Source organism: Mauremys mutica, chromosome 3, assembly GCF_020497125.1.
Source record: "Mauremys mutica isolate MM-2020 ecotype Southern chromosome 3, ASM2049712v1, whole genome shotgun sequence".
In the NCBI taxonomy this organism is placed as follows: Eukaryota; Metazoa; Chordata; order Testudines; family Geoemydidae; genus Mauremys; species Mauremys mutica.
Genome location: NC_059074.1, coordinates 185,781,800 through 185,798,606, shown reverse-complemented (window position 1 = coordinate 185,798,606; position 16,807 = coordinate 185,781,800). Strand labels below are relative to the sequence as shown.

At 44.1% G+C, this 16,807-nt stretch overlaps 1 protein-coding gene across 2 annotated transcripts in view; it reads right to left on the bottom strand.

Moving 5' to 3' along the window:
* Positions 1-16,807, bottom strand: part of CFAP36 (cilia and flagella associated protein 36) — a 108,177-nt gene that overhangs the window by 33,644 nt on the left and 57,726 nt on the right. For both annotated transcript variants that reach the window (XM_045011930.1, XM_045011931.1), the window contains 2 exons: positions 14,699-14,750; positions 233-365 (listed from right to left, as the gene is read on the bottom strand). In XM_045011930.1, coding sequence (XP_044867865.1) covers positions 233-365; positions 14,699-14,750 — 185 coding nt within the window. The remainder of the gene's footprint in view (positions 1-232; positions 366-14,698; positions 14,751-16,807) is intronic.

Below are 16,807 nucleotides of genomic sequence, written 5' to 3'. Positions count from 1 at the left end.
AGTACAGTAAGAAAGCTAGTAGAGGTAACTGGTTAATTAAATTATTATATTAATTATACAAATTATAAATTTGTTTTATAACCTCTCTTTTTCATTTTATTTCTTTTTTTTTCCAGGTATGTGAAAGGCAAACTTCTTTGCTGAAAAATTAAGACTCCTATTTCTCTATAAGGAGTAGATATGAGCAGGCTAATTATAATGTAATACATAAAATACTTTCAAGTAACATTACCTAATGATAATTTTGCAATTTCTTCAAAATCATCAACTCTCTCAATATCTTCAGTGGATTCCTTAACTTTTGCTTCTCTTGAATATCCGGGACAGCCGTATGTAACATCTGATGACTTCAATTTATCATATGTCTTAGAATTAAAAACAAAAGAGTTTGTTACATTTTCTAATAATGTATCTTAGGCATTAAAATACCAAACAAGAATAAAATATGAACTGTTGGATTGTCAGAGATGGTTATTAACTTTTTGATGAATTATTAATGCTGTCGCGCCCATGTGCTATACTATGGAGGTCAAAAAGAGAAAACGCTTTACTCACTACTAACAGGAAGTCTCCTGCTGATTCACTACCATAAATTAAAAGACCTGAGACGATTCAAGACGTTCCTTCTAACCCAGAACCACTGAAATTTAGAATTTCAGGTAGGTTGGTGTTTGCCTCCATGCCATATAAAGAGATTTGATGCCATACTTCATGTGTGACTATGTGGGCAGATTTCTGCTGTTCTACCATCAGTATATCAGAGAAATATGAACCTGAATCAGGAGATAGGGGCATGTGTGTGTGTCTGTAGAAAAGATACCACAATAGCAGATACCACAATAGCAGAACTTTAGTTAATGGAAAGGAAAATCTGTTACCCAATGATATCCTTTTTGGGAATAATCTCTCCTCCATTCTGAGACATTTGGGCTTGCCTCTCACACTCTCCGTCGTTGCAAATTCTCCATACTGGGGGGCACAATCTAAAGGGGGGGGGCATGTGACCAACCGTCTCCTGTGCCCAGCAACCCCTCCCCCCACCCTGTGCCCAGGCTGGGGCCATCACTCACTCTCTGCCCCACCAGAGTTATCTGTGTGGGGAGGGAGACTCTGTCCTTCTCCCGCTGCGCCACCCCCTTCCCCAACTTGTTTGACTGCTGTCTCTGGCAGCTGGGCCTGGGCAGGGAGTGGGAGGGAGCCGCTTGCTTCTCACATGGCTCAAGGTAACTGCTCCAGGTCACTGATCTGTGCAGCACAGCAGCTGCCTGAGAAAGAGTCTAGCGGTGGCAGCAGGCCACCCCCCAATCTGGGCCAGCTGCTGGAAATGGGCCAAGTGAACCAGAAACGTGCCAGGGAGAAGAGGGGACTCCGGCTTGCTCGGCCCCTATCCCTGCAGCTGGGCCTGGGCAGGGGTGGGGCGGAGGGAAAGGGGAGGGGCACATGGCCCACCATTGCCAGACTCTTTCTCAGGCAGCAGCTGTGCTGCACAGAGCAGCAACCCACAGTGCCTGGCATGAGAAGCAGCTGGTCCCACCCTCTCTGTTCCCTGTCTGGGCCCAGGTTCCAGGGACAGGGACCAAGCATGACAGAAGGCAGACACAGAAGGAGAAGGACAGAGCCCCTTCTCCCTCCACCAAGCCAATCTGGGGGGACATTTCACCTCATGCGCCCCCCCTACACATCACATCTGCTAGAGGCAGTTCAGATTTGTCCACAGAACGGCAAGGCTTACCCCATCCATACCATCATCAGGCCAGAAAAGCTGTACAGAAACACTAAATTCTTTTTAGTAGATAACTCTAAACAGAAATGCTTTCTTGAACTATGAAACTATATACAGCACACTCCCATTTATCCCAATGGCCTAGAGGGTATCCAAAACTTTCAGATAACCAGTGTTCAGTTAAATAGAAAAGCTATTTTGAGCACTTTTTCTTTTCAAAATTGTCCTGCCCAGCTGCTGCTGAAATAGGATTAGGTCACAGTAACTGCAAGTAATCATTCAGAACCACTATACAAATACAAAGTTGTTATTAACTAATTGAGAAGTGACTGGCAGGTAATAAACATAAACCTACATGAGCAACACACTGTGGATTCTGTAACTAGATTTTTGAAAAAAGGTAAGTTCAAATAACTGGAATCATACTGTATATATATGGATCTGGAAAAAGACTGCTGTACTGATACCTGAAGAACATATCTCAAGTGGGGCAGACTGAGGTAGAAATGGAGCCCCAAAAGAAAAATCTTCAGGTAACAAATTTTCCATTCTGGCTCCTGATGTCAACCCCAGTTCTCAGATATCTGGTATGTAGCTAGCTATAAGGAAAGATAGCTGGAATGAAGGGATAAGAAAGAAGGTTCTCCCTTTCCTAAAATTAGCAGCTTTAATCTTTTGGGACCACTGGGTGGAACACTTTCCTGACAAATGCTACTGCTACTAGGAATGGAAGGCCAATCCTGTAATGTTTTATAAAGGTATTGATGGACAATTGGGTGTCCAATTTCAGATTTACTCAGATATGGCTGTTGTCCTTTCTGTCCAGGCAGCAGCAAAGGAATGTACTGAGTGGATTCCTATTCCTCCTGGGTCCAGTTTATCTGCAGCTGCATACTGGTTGATGATGTAGCACTTAATCCAGCAAAATATGAAGGATTTAGATGCTTTTAGGCCACACATTTAGGCGCAAAAACAAATAAGGATGATTTCCCGAAATGATCAGTTGCACTAAGGTAAATTTAAATAGCTCTTTTCAAATCTAGCATGTGAGATGCTTTTTCTTTGGACTCTAGGAAGAATGATCTCCTGTGATATAGGAAAGAGAAATTATTTTGTAACAAATTACTCTGGAGTACAAAGAATACACCTTCATGAAACACGCAGTATGGTATGTGTCTTCTAACAGCAGAGGATTTGTAACTCTTGTCACCAATGTGACTGTGAACAGAAAGCACGTCTTTAAGAAGAGGCAATAAAGGAAATTAGATGCCATAAGTTTGAATGGATGGGATGTCCAAGCACTGCGAACAGGTTCCAGGTTGGGGAGGTGGAAAATACATTGTGATGGCAGCATGTTCTCGCCCATTTTAACTAGGGAAGGGGACTTTTTGTGGGGTGTGCAGCTGGAGAGTAGAGTACTTTTGGTCAACAGTGGGAAACAGAATGGTTGGGGCACCTGTACAGGGCAGGAGTTGGAAAATAGTTTGGGGAAAACAGTAAACAAAAACAAACAAGTTGTATACTTTTCAAGATTTGCTTATATGTTGTCTGTCTTGTATAGTTAGATTTTAAGTCCTTTGGAGGCTCAACTGTTTGTACTGTACCTAGCACAATGGAGCCTCAATCTCTGTAGGGCCTCTAGGTACTATTGTTATACAAATAATGATGATGACTTGGTTTAGACAGATGTATTGGAACCCTCACGTCCCTGAATGATCTACCAGAGACTTGGATGAGCCTGCATTTGAGATTGTTCTTAGAACTAAGATGTAAATTGCAAGTGTGTGTGAAGTTTTATGTCAAAATCAAGGCCATCTAGTAAGAAATCCAGCAGAATTTGGATGATTGGTTTCTGAGGGTTGATCTTACTAATAGTGACAACAGGAACAGAATTTTGTCCCCCTTTTGTGGAAGCCAAAACGGTGGAAGGCTTGCAAGAGACTAGGAAAGTCTCATACTTTGGAAGGATCTTGTTCAAGACTTGCCATTCAACAGCCAACTGTCACATTCAGTTACTCTGGGTTGGAATGCAGAAGCAAGGCCTGCAATAGAAGATCCTCTCTGCTGAACAGACAGACTGGGGACTTCTATGACACTTCCACTTGGTATGTGAATCAGTTTCCTTTGCCAGTGTGGGGTGATGAAAATATCCACATTTCCCCTTTTCCAGTTTACTGAGCTCACTCTTCATAGCATTAAAAGAGAGAAAGCATAAAAAAGCAAATTCAGCCATCTCTGTGCCAAAGCCTTTGTTCCCAGATATCTAGGATCTGCTTACTTGGTGAAGAACTTTGTCACATTTCAACTGGCTAATAGCTCACAGTTTAGCCAGTCCACTTTTGTGTCCAGTTGTGACGAAGTGGGACTGGTTTTAATGTTCCCTCTGAATACTGTGTGGGGGCCTCAGCTCTGGCCGACCCTCTGTTGCCTAGCAACTAATGGCCAGGCCCTTCCCCCCTGCAAGGGGATGCTAAAGGTGTTGGAGATAGAGAGATCAGGTGACCTCCTGGCCCGAGAAAGAGAGACAGCCCAGAGAAGAGGGGCTGGAGGGGGTTTGGTAGTTTTTGGAAGCTGGCTGGAAAATGGAGGGGAGCTCCGAGGAGGCTCGGGCCTCTCAGCGAGGCTGTGGCCTCCCTGGGGCCCCAAATGGACCTAAGGGGGGTCCTTGCTGTCTGTACTGGCAAGACCTGTTTTGGACTGTGTTCCTGTCATCTAAATAAACCTCTGTTTTACTGGCTGGCTGAGAGTCACGTCTGACTGCAAGGTGGGGGTGCAGGACCCTCTGGCTTCCCCAGGACCCCGACTGGGTGGACTCGCTGTGGGAAGCACATGGAGGGGCACATGCTGAATGCTACATGTGAGCTTCCTGCCCTAAAGATAGTCTGCTCCAAGGGAGAGGAGGCTCCCCAAAGTCCTGACTGGCTTTGTGCGGAGCAGTTCCAGAGCATCGCCCGGGGACTCCATGACACCAGTGTCCCTTTTATATGGTTTGCCCTGATGGAGACTAAGTGACATTCTGCCTGGGAGAAGTGCTCTGGTCTTTAGCTTCTGGTATCATAGAATCATACAATATTAGGGTTGGAAGGGACCTCAGGTCATCTAGTCCAACTCCCTGCTCACAGCAGGACCAATCCCCAACTAAATCATCCCAGCCAGGGCTTTGTCAAGCCTGACCTTAAAAACCGCTAAGGAAGGAGATACCACCACCTCCCTAGGTAACCCATTCCAGTGCTTCACCACCCTCCTAGTGAAATTTTTTTTCCTAATATCCAACCTAAACCTCCCCCACTGCAACTTGAGACCATTATGCCTTGTTCTGTCATCTGGTACCACTGAGAACAGTCTATAATATATAATTGGAGATATACCTATCTCCTAGAACTGGAAGGGACCTTGTAGGGTCATTGAGTCCAGCCCCCTGCCTTCACTAACAGGACCAAGTACTGATTTTTGCCCCAGATCCCTAAGTGGCTCCCTTAAGGGTTGAACTCACAACCCTGGGTTTAGCAGGCCAATGCTCAAAACACTGAGCTATCCCTACCCGATAAATCCATCCTGTTTGGAACCCCCTTTCAGGTAGTTGAAAGCAGCTATCAAATCCCCGCTCATTCTTCTCTTCTGCAGATTAAATAATCCCAGTTCCCTCAGCCTCTCCTCATAAATCATGTGCTCCAGCCCCCTAATCATTTTTGTTGTCCTCCGCTGGACTCTTTCCAATTTTTCCACATCCTTCTTTTAGTGTTGGGGCCCAAAACTGGACACAGTACTCCAGATGAGACCTGACCAATGCTGAATAGAGGGGAATAATCATGTCCCTCGATCTGCTGGTAATAGCCCTACTTATACAGCCCAAAATGCCGTTAGCCTTCTTGACAACAAGGGCACACTGTCGACTCATATCCAGCTTCTTGTCCACTGTAACCCCTAGGTCCTTTTCTGCTGCAGAACTGCTGCCTAGCCATTCGGTCCCTAGTGCAGCAGTGCATTGGATTCTTCCGTCTTAAGTGCAGGACTCTGCACTTGTCCTTGTTGAACCTCATCAGATTTCTTTTGGCCCAATCCTCTAATTTGTCTAGGTCCCTCTGTATCCTATCCCTACCCTCCAGTGTATCTACCACTCTTCCCAGTTTAGTGTCATCTGGACACTTGCTGAGGCTGCAGTCCACGCTATCCTCCAGATCATTAATAAAGATATTGAACAAAACCTGCCCCAGGACCGACCCTTGGGGCACTCCGCTTGATACCGGCTGCCAGCTAGACATGGAGCCATTGATCACTACCCGTTGAGCCCGACCATCTAGCCAGCTTTCTATCCACCTTATAGTCCATTCATCCAGCCCATACTTCTTTAACTTGCTGGCAAGAAAACTGTGGGAGACCGTATCAAAAGCTTTGCTAAAGTCAAGGAATAACACATCCACTGCTTTCCCCCTCATCCACAGAGCCAGTTATCTCCTCATAGAAGGCAATTAGGTTAGTCAGGCATGACTTGCCCTTGGTGAATCCACGCTGACTGTTCCTGATCACTTTCCTCCCCTCTAACAGTATCCTGTTGCTGGTTTACTGAATCAGGATATGCTCATTCCTCAAGTGATCCTGAAAGTCCTGAAGGGTTGTGACTGCTCTAATTTCTAAGAAGCTTGTGCTCTGAAGCCTGTTTGAGTATGACGAAATCCTTAGGTATTGTTTTGTCTCTGATGTGCTCCCCATACTGAGATACTGAGAGGCTGGCATCCATTGCCAAGATTTTGGAGTCCAGATAGCAAAGAGAGGATGCAGCCACCATATGGGCTTTCAATTTCCACCAAGTGACAGACTGAATCACTCTATTCTATGACCCAATAAATATTTTGGCTAACATTTTCAAAAGCACCTAAGTGACTTCGGAGCCAAAGTCCCATTTTCAAAAGTGATATAAAAATGTCATTGACTTTTAATGAGACTTAAACCACTAAGTCCCAAAATGGGACTTAGATGCTTTTCTATATTTGACACTGTCTCCTCACTGCCTCTACCACATGCAGAAAAAACTGAGCTTGAGAGTCCTTTCCCCAGAAAAATGATAGCCTATACAATTTCTGCAATGGAAAGCCTCTCCTTCTTTTAATCAACATAAATCACTGCTACTGAGTTGACTGTTTTGTAGCCTCTCAGAATGAGCTATAGGCTACAATGCCTAAGATGTTCATTATGTACAACATATACCATTCTGAAGAGTCAGACGTATGGGGTAAGAGTCTCACTACGGCCCCTTAACACTGGGTAAAATGGCTAAAGCACTATAAAAGGGCTATAAATACCCTGTGGATCTATCCATGAAAAAATTCGCTGGCACAAGCATAGCAGAAGACAGCTGTAAGACAGCTTTCCAAAGACACCACCCCACCCCGCCCCCAACCCTGTCACAGCGGAGGCAAGACCAGAGGCAGGAAATGCATGTCAGAATGTGGTTGGAGCACAGCACAGTGATAAAGCTGAGTAGCACTGCAGCCATTAGGACAGCCCACAGAGGCTGCTGTAACTTAGACCCCAAGAACATCTAAATTATTCTGGGGGCCACTGTCATGCCCAGAGCAGCCCAGGATCGGAAATGTGCAAAGGCAACGTAGAGTTTAGCAGCTTAACAGGGCAGAACAGAATCTCACCCCTAGGCTCTAATTTCCAAGAAGTCAGGCATATAACTTTGAAAAACAAGAACCCACTGACCTAAGAAAGTAAATATAAAGTCAGCAAAGTATCTAAAAGCTTAGGAAAAGCCAGACAGTTCCTTCAGGATAAAAGATAGCCTTATGTTTCCAAGGAAAGTTCTCCTTTGAAGGAGAGTGTGTCTTTTGTAGGATTTGAAAATATGTGAAAAGTTTGACAGGTGGGAAATATAATAGTCCCATTGATTTCAACAACACTATTTGTGGAGGTAGGAAAAAGTTTGGCGCAAAGTGAGTAATGAGGATAAGATTTCAGTGCCTCCAGCACCAAAAGTGTGCCAATATATAACAAGACGCATCCAGCCTGAAGTGTACTTATTCCACTTTTGACACTGAAAATTTAAATATTAAAAAATAAGATAGTTAATGGACATGAAGCATTTTCAGCATGAATTTATACAATTTAAATTCCACTTTACAACTTTATTTTACAGTAGAACCTCAGAGTTACAAACACCTTGGGAATGTAGGTTGTTTGTAACTCTGAAATGTTCGTAAGAACATAACATAAGAAAGGCTATACTAGGTCACACCAAAGATCCATCTAGCCCAGTATCCTGTCTTCTGACAGTGACCAATGCCAGGTGCCCCAGAGGAAATGAACAAAACAGGTAATCATCAAGTGATCCATCCTCTGTCGCCCATTCCCAGCATCTGGTAAACAGAGGGTAGGGACACCATCCCTGTCCATCCTGGCTAATAGCCATTGAGGGACCTATCCTCCATGAACTTATCTAGTTTGTTTTTTAACCCTGTTATAGTCTTTGCCTTCACAACATCCTCTGACAAGGAGTTCCACAGGTTGACTGCATTGTGTGAAGAAATATTTCCTTTTGTTTGTTTTAAATCTGATGCATACTAATTTCATTTGGTGACCCCTAGCTTTTGTGTTATGAGAAGGAGTAAATAACACTTCCTTATTTACTTCCACAACACCAGTCATGATTTTATAGACCTCTATCATATCCCCCCTTAGTCGTCTCTTTCCAAGCTGAAAAGTCCCAATCTTATTAATCTCTCCTCACATGGCAGCCGTTCCATACCCCTAATCATTTTTGTTGCTCTTTACTGAACCTTTTCCATTTCCAATATATCTTCTTTGAGATGGGGCAACGACATCTGCATGCAGTATTGAAGATTTGGGCATACCATGGATTTATATAGAATGGCATAGAATATCAATATGATATTTTCTGTCTTATTAGCTATCCCTTTCTTAAAAATTGCAAACATTCTGTTCGCTTTTTTGACTGCCGCTGCACACTAAATGGATGTTTACAGATAGCTATTCACAATGACTCTAAGATCTCTTTCTTGATTGGTAACAGCTAATTTAGACCACATCATTTTATATGTATAGTTGGGATTATGTTTTCCAATGTGCATTACTTTGCATTTATCAACACTGAATTTCATCTGCCATTTTGTTGCCCAGTCACCCAATTTTGAGAGATTCTTTTATAGCTCTTCGTAATCTGTCTGGGATTTAACTATCTTTAAGTAGTTTTGTATCATCCGCAAATTTTGCCACCTCACTGTTTACCCCTTTTTCCAGATCATTTATGAATATGTTGAATAGGACTGGGTCCAGTACAGACCCTGGGTGACACCACTATTTACTCTCTCCATTCTGAAAACTGACCATTTATTCCTAACCTTAGTTTCCTACCTTTTAACCAGTTACTGATCCATGAGAGGACCTTCCCTCTTATCCCATGACAGATTACTTTGCTTAAAAGCCTTTGGCGAGGGACCTTGTCAAAGACTTTCTGAAAATCTAAATACACTATATCCATTGGATCCCCCTTGTCCACATGCTTGCTGACCCCCTAAAAGAATTCTAGTAGATTGGTGAGGCATGATTTCCTTTTGCAAAAACTCTGTTGACTTTTCCCCAATAAATCATGTTCATCTGTGTGTCTGATATTTCTGTTCTTTACTGTAGTTTCAATCAATTTGCCTGGTACTGAAGTCAGGCTTACTGGCCTGTAATTGCCAGGATCATCTCTGGAGCCCTTTTTAAAAATTGGCATCACTTTAGCTATCCTCCAATCATTTGGTACAGAATCTGATTTAAATGATAGGTTACAAACTACAGTTAGTAGTTCTGCAATTTCACATTTGAGTTCCTTCAGAACTCTTGGGTGAATACCATCTGGTCCTGGTGCCATATTACTGTTTAGTTTATCAATTTGTTCCCAAACCTCCTCTATTGACACCTCAATCTGGGACAGTTCCTCAGATTTGTCACCTAAAAAGAATGGCTCAGGTTTGGGATTCTCCCTCACATCCTCAGCTGTGAAGACCGAAGCAAAGAAGTAATTTAGCATCTCCACAATGGCCTTATCATACTTGAGTGCTCCTTTAGCATCATCCAGTGGCCCCACCGGTTGTTTGGCAGGCTTCCTGCTTCTGATGTACTTAAAAATTTTTTTGCTATTACTTGTTGAGTCTTTAGCTAGCTGTTCTTCAAATTCTTTAAATTATATTTTTATATTTTGTAACTCTGAACAAAACGTTGTGGTTGTTCTTTCACAAGTTTACAACTGAACATTGATTTAATACAGCTTTGAACCTTTAATATGCAGAAGAAAAATGCTGCTTTTAACCATCTTAATTTAAAAGAAACAAGCACAGAAACAGTTTCCTTACCTTGTCATATCTTTTTTTTTAAAACTTTCCCTTTATTTTTTTAGTAGTTTACAGTTAACATAATACTGTACTGTATTTGCTTTTTTTTTTTTTTTTTTGGTCTCTGCTGCTGCCTGATTGTGTACATCCGGTTCCAAATGACCTGTGTGGTTGACCAGGCAGTTTGTAACTCGAGTGTTCATAACTCTGAGGTTCTACTGTAATTGATTTTAATTAAAAGGACAAATACAGCATATTTAGGAGTATTATCAAATCATTTAACTCACTTCATCAGAGGTAACTAAACCATTCCCTGGCTAGGAAAGATTCCCCCGCTCCCTCCCCGTCCCTCCCTCCCCCCCAAAAAAAGAATAAGATCAAAACACTTTGTGTTATTTATCCACTCTCCCATGTCCTTTTATAGAATTGTTGCCGGCATTCCTTTTAATCTTACAAAAACCTTCCTGCAGTTACCAGTTAGTACCAGTTTTCCAACATTCAATATGAATTTCAATTGGTGTTTTGTGGCTAAATATTCCTGAAATATTATATATGCTCTTTTTAGTTTTTATTTTTCTAGTGGTATCTCTCCTAGCTTTTTTCTTTAGATAGCTTCCCTCAGTGGTCAGGCCATTGCTGAATTCAACAGTGTTTGCTATGGGAATCATTAAAGTGGTAAACCACTGATATGTAATTTAGCAAAAACTAAAAAAGTAATCTGATATTTCATCTTCTCATAGCTAGAGTAAGAGCATTTAACTAGCATAAAATGAAGCACAACTACATGAATCTTGCTTGGATACTAAGATATCTGAAATTCTTCTACCCAAAGCTGCTGTTTTCCTGTATGAGCCAGGGTTAAAATAAGTTTTCATAAAAGCTATTAAAAGATTAACAATGTCAACACAAACACTGTACTTGCAAACACAGGGAAACTTTACCAAATTTTCAGGTCATAGGGGACAAAGTTTCTGTCCTGCAAAGATGTATGCACTCTCTCTAATCAGATCAATGTTAGTTCAAGTGCTTGCTGATGTCGATTCCATTTTAGATGCGTGTGCACCCAAGGGCACAGTTGTTGGAATTTTTTGCCTTTAGCGGTATCTGTTGAGCCGGCTGTGGCACCCTCTGGAGTTCTGCACTCATGCACTGGTATATAAGGCGCCACCGGCCCTACGCCCTCTCAGTTCTTTCTTACTGCCGGTGACAGTTGGATGGAGTGCCTTCATCTTGCTTTGCAAGTGTGATAGCAGTTCTTACAGACTGTTGACGGTCTTCTTTGTTACATATAGTTGTCAGCTAATTAGTCATTAAATGTTATGTGTTAGTTTAGTTAGTTAGAGTTCTGGCAGGGACTGTGCCCTGGGGCAGGGCATACCCCATTCCCCAGACTTCAAACCGAGTTAATCATGAAACAGGCCAATGTGTGTGACACCCACAGCAGCTGCTTGAAGTGCTTGGGAGAGTCACACATAAATGAGAAGTACAGAATTTGTAAAAACATTAATTCCAGGACTCAGAAAGAGTGGGATATCCGACTAAAGGCCCTCCTCATAGAGGCTGCACTTCACCCAGCATTGGAGCCTTCCAATCTGACTCTGTGCCCTTCACCATGCCAGTGCCAGCCTAATGAAACTCTTGGGGCATATCAATGATATCGGTGCCATACTCTCACCACTCCTCCCAGGCTGCTGCGGATAAGCCACCTCATGCCAGTGCCAGGCTCAGAGCACAGTGCAGACTCCAGCACAGAGTTAAGAGAGCAGGTGTGGATGCCTAGGTTGCCATCCCCAGAAGGGGAAGGTGCCCTGGTTCCTCCCCCCCGCAATGCCTTCATTGTCTTTGTCACCAGATGAGGTGGTGGCGAGCCCTTCCCATGCTAGCCTTCCCGATGACTAAGGAGCACCAGGTTCTCCTAAAAAAGATGGCTTCCATCCTAAACCTGGAAGTCGAGGAGCTGGCAGAGCAATTGGACACTCTCTTTGACGTGCTATCGGCTGCTATCCCAGCATGGGTTGCGCTGCCAGTCCATCAAGGAGTTCTCAAGATTGCTAAAGTGCTATGACAAACCCCCTCATCCATTCCACCCACTTCCAAATGGGCAGAAAAGTATTATGTCCCTGCAAAGGGGTTTGAGTACCTGTATGCCCACCCGCCCCCTGGGTCGCTCATTGTATCAACCAAAGGGACATGCCTAAGAATAAGGATGCCAAGCGACTGGACCTTTTTGGCAGCTGCCACTCTGGCTGAAGCTGCTATCCCAGAACCGCAGCAGGCTTCTGCACCTGAATCTAGCTGCGCTGCACCTGCCGGCTTGGTTGCTGCATGGCTGAATGCAGAGGAACAGGGGTGCTCGGCCCATGTCCAACTGGTTCTGTTGGGCAGCAGGAAGCCCTCCACCAGGGCAACCTACCTGGCCAAATGGAAATGGTTTACATGTTGGGCCTTGAAACACGGTCTTCACTGCAGTTGATCCTAGATTACCTTCTGCATCTCAAGCTCCAGGGCCTGTCTCTTTCGTCGATCAAGGTCCACTTGAAAGCCATTTCGGCCTTCCACCCTCCGTTTCAGGGCAGGTCAGTCTTTGCTCACGACATGATGGTCCGGTTTCTAAAAGGTCTGAAGGCGGCTCTACCTGCAGGTCCATGACTCCATCCCTCCTTGAGACCTGAACCTCGTGCTGTCAAGGCTCATGGAGCCCCACTTTGAGCTGCTTGTTCCCTTCTTCTGCTCTCTTGGAAGGTCTCATTCTTGATGGCAATAACATCAGCCCATAGGGTCTCTGAGATTAGAGCACTTACCTCAGAGCTGCCCTACACGGTGTTCTACAAGGACAAGGTTCAGCTGCGGCCACACTCAGATTTCCTGCCCAATGTAGTCTCACAGTTTCATACCAACCAGGATATATACTTCCTGATTTTCTTTCCAAAACCTCATAAGTCATATGAGGAGTGGAGATTACACTCTCTGGACATCAAGAGAGCACTAGCCTTTTACCTCAAAAGGACTAAGCCATTCCGTAAGTCGACACAGCTGTTCGTCATGGCAGCAGACAGAATGAAGGGCCTTCCTGTATCTGCCCAGAGAATTTCATCACAGATCACCACCTGCATCCATTTGTGCTATGAACAGGCGAAAGTGCCACCACTGGCGACTGTAGCAGCCGATTCAACCAGAGAGCAAGCTTGTCGGCAGCCTTCCTGGCCCAGGTGCCGATTCTGGACATCTGCAGGGATGCTACTTGGTCATCCATCCATACGTTCATGTCCCATTATGCGATCACCCAGCAAGTCCGGGACGATGCTGGCTTCGGTAGAGCAGTGTTGCAAACCGCATGACCATAAACTCCGAGCCCACCTCCAGGGATACTGCTTGTGAGTCACCTAAAATGGAATCAACATGAGCAAGCACTCAAAGAAGAAAAAACGGTTACCTACCTTTCGTAACTGTTGTTCTTTGAGAGGTGTTGTTCATGTCCATTCCTTTACCCACCCTTCTACCCCTCTGTCGGGGTTGCCAGCAAGAAGGAGGGATAGCTCAGTGGTTTGAGCATTGGCCTGCTAAACCCAAGGTTGTGAGTTCAATCCTTGAGGGGGCCACTTAGGGATCTGGGGCAAAAATTGGTCCTGCTAGTGAAGGCAGGGGGCTGGACTTGATGACCTTTCAAGGTCCCTTCCAGTTCTAGGAGATTGGTATATCTCCAATTATTATTATTATAAGGAACTGAGAGGGCATAGGGCCAGTGGCACCTCATATACCAGCGCATGAGTGTGGAGCACCAGAGGATGCCACAGCCAAACCTACAGATACCGCTAAGACAAAAAATTCCGACAACTATGCACATGAGCGCGCACACATATGGAATGGAATGGACATGAGCAACACATTCCAAAGAACAACGGTTACGAAAGGTAGGTAACTGTTTTTTGTGCCAAGCTGTTTTTTGTGCAACTCTGGTTATGCACACACCTACTAGACAGTAAGATGAGTACGATACAACTGCTAAAGCTTACCTGTACTGAAATAAAGTATCAAAGAACCATAGTTATAAACATTTTGGCACACAGTTAGATTGTAAACACTTCAGAACAGTGACTATGTTTTTGTCTGTGTTTGTACAGCATCTTGCACAATGAGGCCTTGATTCTGATTAGAATCTCTGGGCACTATTACAACATAAATATTACATAATGGACATCAAAACCATTTTTCAAACTGGATAACTGCAACTGAGAATAAAAAATGGCATCACCAGTGCCCCTCTCCTCTTCCTGTAGTGGGTAGACAGGGTGAACTATTTGTTCGTTTTCTCCAAACACCACATTTCTCAGTTGGCCATTTGATAGAAACACATGCTCTATTTGCACTTCTTCTTTAACACGGAAGGGAGATGTCATTGGGCTGCTTCCCCCATGATGTTAAAACCATCATGCATATCACTGATGTTAATAATGTCATGAGAATGCACTCAAATAAAAGGGAGAGACATAGAAACTTCAAAAGCAAAGATAGTTTAATTTATAATGGCAACAAGGAGACTTTGCCATGACTGAAAGTTGCTATCAAGGACAAAAATATTGAGGACCTTATTACTTAATCATCACAACTGATTTTATATATATGTAAAAAATGCACTCACCTCTTTAGACCTTTTCCTTTCTTGCTCCATTTCATACTCTTCCTTAGACTGCCTGTAAAACAAAAAAATTGAGTAAATATGCAAGAGTCCTACATATAAAAGTGATTCATATTGATTTAGCACTGCTTAAACACTCAAGGAACAATCTAAGGCTAACAGTGATAAACCACCAAAGCCTCCAAAATCTTTGATGACTTCAATTAAAAGCAGGGGTCGGCAACCTTCGGCATGCAGCCCATCAGGATAATCCACTGGCGGGCCATGAGACATTTTGTTCACATTGACCGTCCGCAGGCACGACCCCCCGCAGCTCCCATTGGCCGGGAATGGTGAACTGCGGCCACTGGGAGCTGCAGGGGGGCCGTGCCTGTGGCCAGTCAACATAAACAAAATGTCTCATGGCCCGCTAGCAGATTGCCCTGATGGGCCACATGCCAAAAGTTGCCGACCCCTGATTAAAAGGGTACCCTCAATAGAAATAGAGAGCTATGACAGACAGACAGACAGACATCCTGAGAAATTATAGGCCTCTCTCCTCTGTGCAGAACTAATCTGCATAGGAGAGTTTCCTGGGAATTCCTCCTTTGGGTGATAGATTCCCCCAGCATATTACCCAAGCAAGAAGATGGGGGTTCCACTCCTTTTAGTCACAGATAACCTGAGAGCCACACAAAAGACAAGGCGCCTCTCAAAAAATATACATTGCCTCTTGCTTCCATCTGCTTATGGGCACTATCTGCTCTCTTTTATGATCATGGATGCCCTTCACCACTCTCTGAAGGGCAGAAGGTAGGGAGTTTCCACAACACAGAGGGGAAACATCATATAGTAATACAGCCTCAGACTAGTTGTGCTGGTTTTTGTTGATCCAGTTGCTTGCCACTTTTTTTTTGTTTTTTGGAGGGGGCATGATCTAGAGGAGCCATATCAACTCTCCCATGCCAACTCAACTGAGCTGGAGCTCTGCAAAAGCCCCATCACAGGAGCTACAATAAGTTGTGGGAAAGAGGAAAGCATGGTGCAAAAACAGAACTCACATCATCTAAGGGATCAGTATCCCATCCAAACATGGACACAGAGAGGAGCACGGTATTCTGTCGAAGCAAAGGAGCCATAATGCCGCTCTAACAAGGCAGCCAAGAATTGTCCCAACCATTGGGAGTTAAGGGAGTTAACTGTTAAGGGAGTGCCCAGAAGAAGAGGGCATAGCAAGAGTGCTCCTATATTCTGGCAATCCCTTGATGATGGAAGATGCCTTACTAGCTAGTGCAAGCTAAAGACGCCTGGCTCAGGAGGCTGGGATGGAATGGGATGGGAAGGGGGAGGAATATTAAAGTGGCACCACTAAAGTAGATTAGCCAGAGCTGAGGATTCAACCCTTATCCTCTACAAACATCTGTGGGGTTTCTTCCCCATTAGCAACTAGTAATTACATCCTCTCATGATTAGGCCTTTAACAAGAAAGAACAGTTACTTACTCTTCAGTAACTGGTTTTTCGAGATGTAGTGAGTGTGGATCCTTCTGTACGTGCACATGCACCTGAACTTGAAATCTTTTGCACAGCAGTGTCTAGTGGGGCTGAACATGTGTCTTGTGCCTCCCCTCATGCTCCTGGATGGCACCATGGTCCCAGCCCTGCCTCAGTTCCCTTGCAACTCAAAGCCCATCACAGCAAAGGACTTCAAAAACAGGAAAGGAGGGCAGGTTGTGGGATCCATACTGAGTAAAACATCTTGAAGAACCAAAGTTATTGTAGGTAAATAACTGTTCTTTCATTGAGTATGTATCAGTGTGGATTCCACTGTAGATGACTGGCAAGCAGTATCCTCCTCAGGAGGTGGGCAGAAGAGTCAGAAGCATCAGTTGAATAGAGATGGAAGTTCAGTTCTCCTAAACTTTGCATCTGCTCTGGCAGCCAAACCCAGTGCGTAATGCTTGACAAACGTGATCAAACTGCTCCATGTAGTAGTGTCACGTGGCCTGTATACACTGTCACCCTTTGGGGTGGGGAAATGGGCACTCGTGCCCCGTGTGTCATTTCACTATGGCTGCCTTTAGCCTCTCGGCTGCATGGCCTAGTGGCCAGAGTTAATATGGCTGCCCTTAGA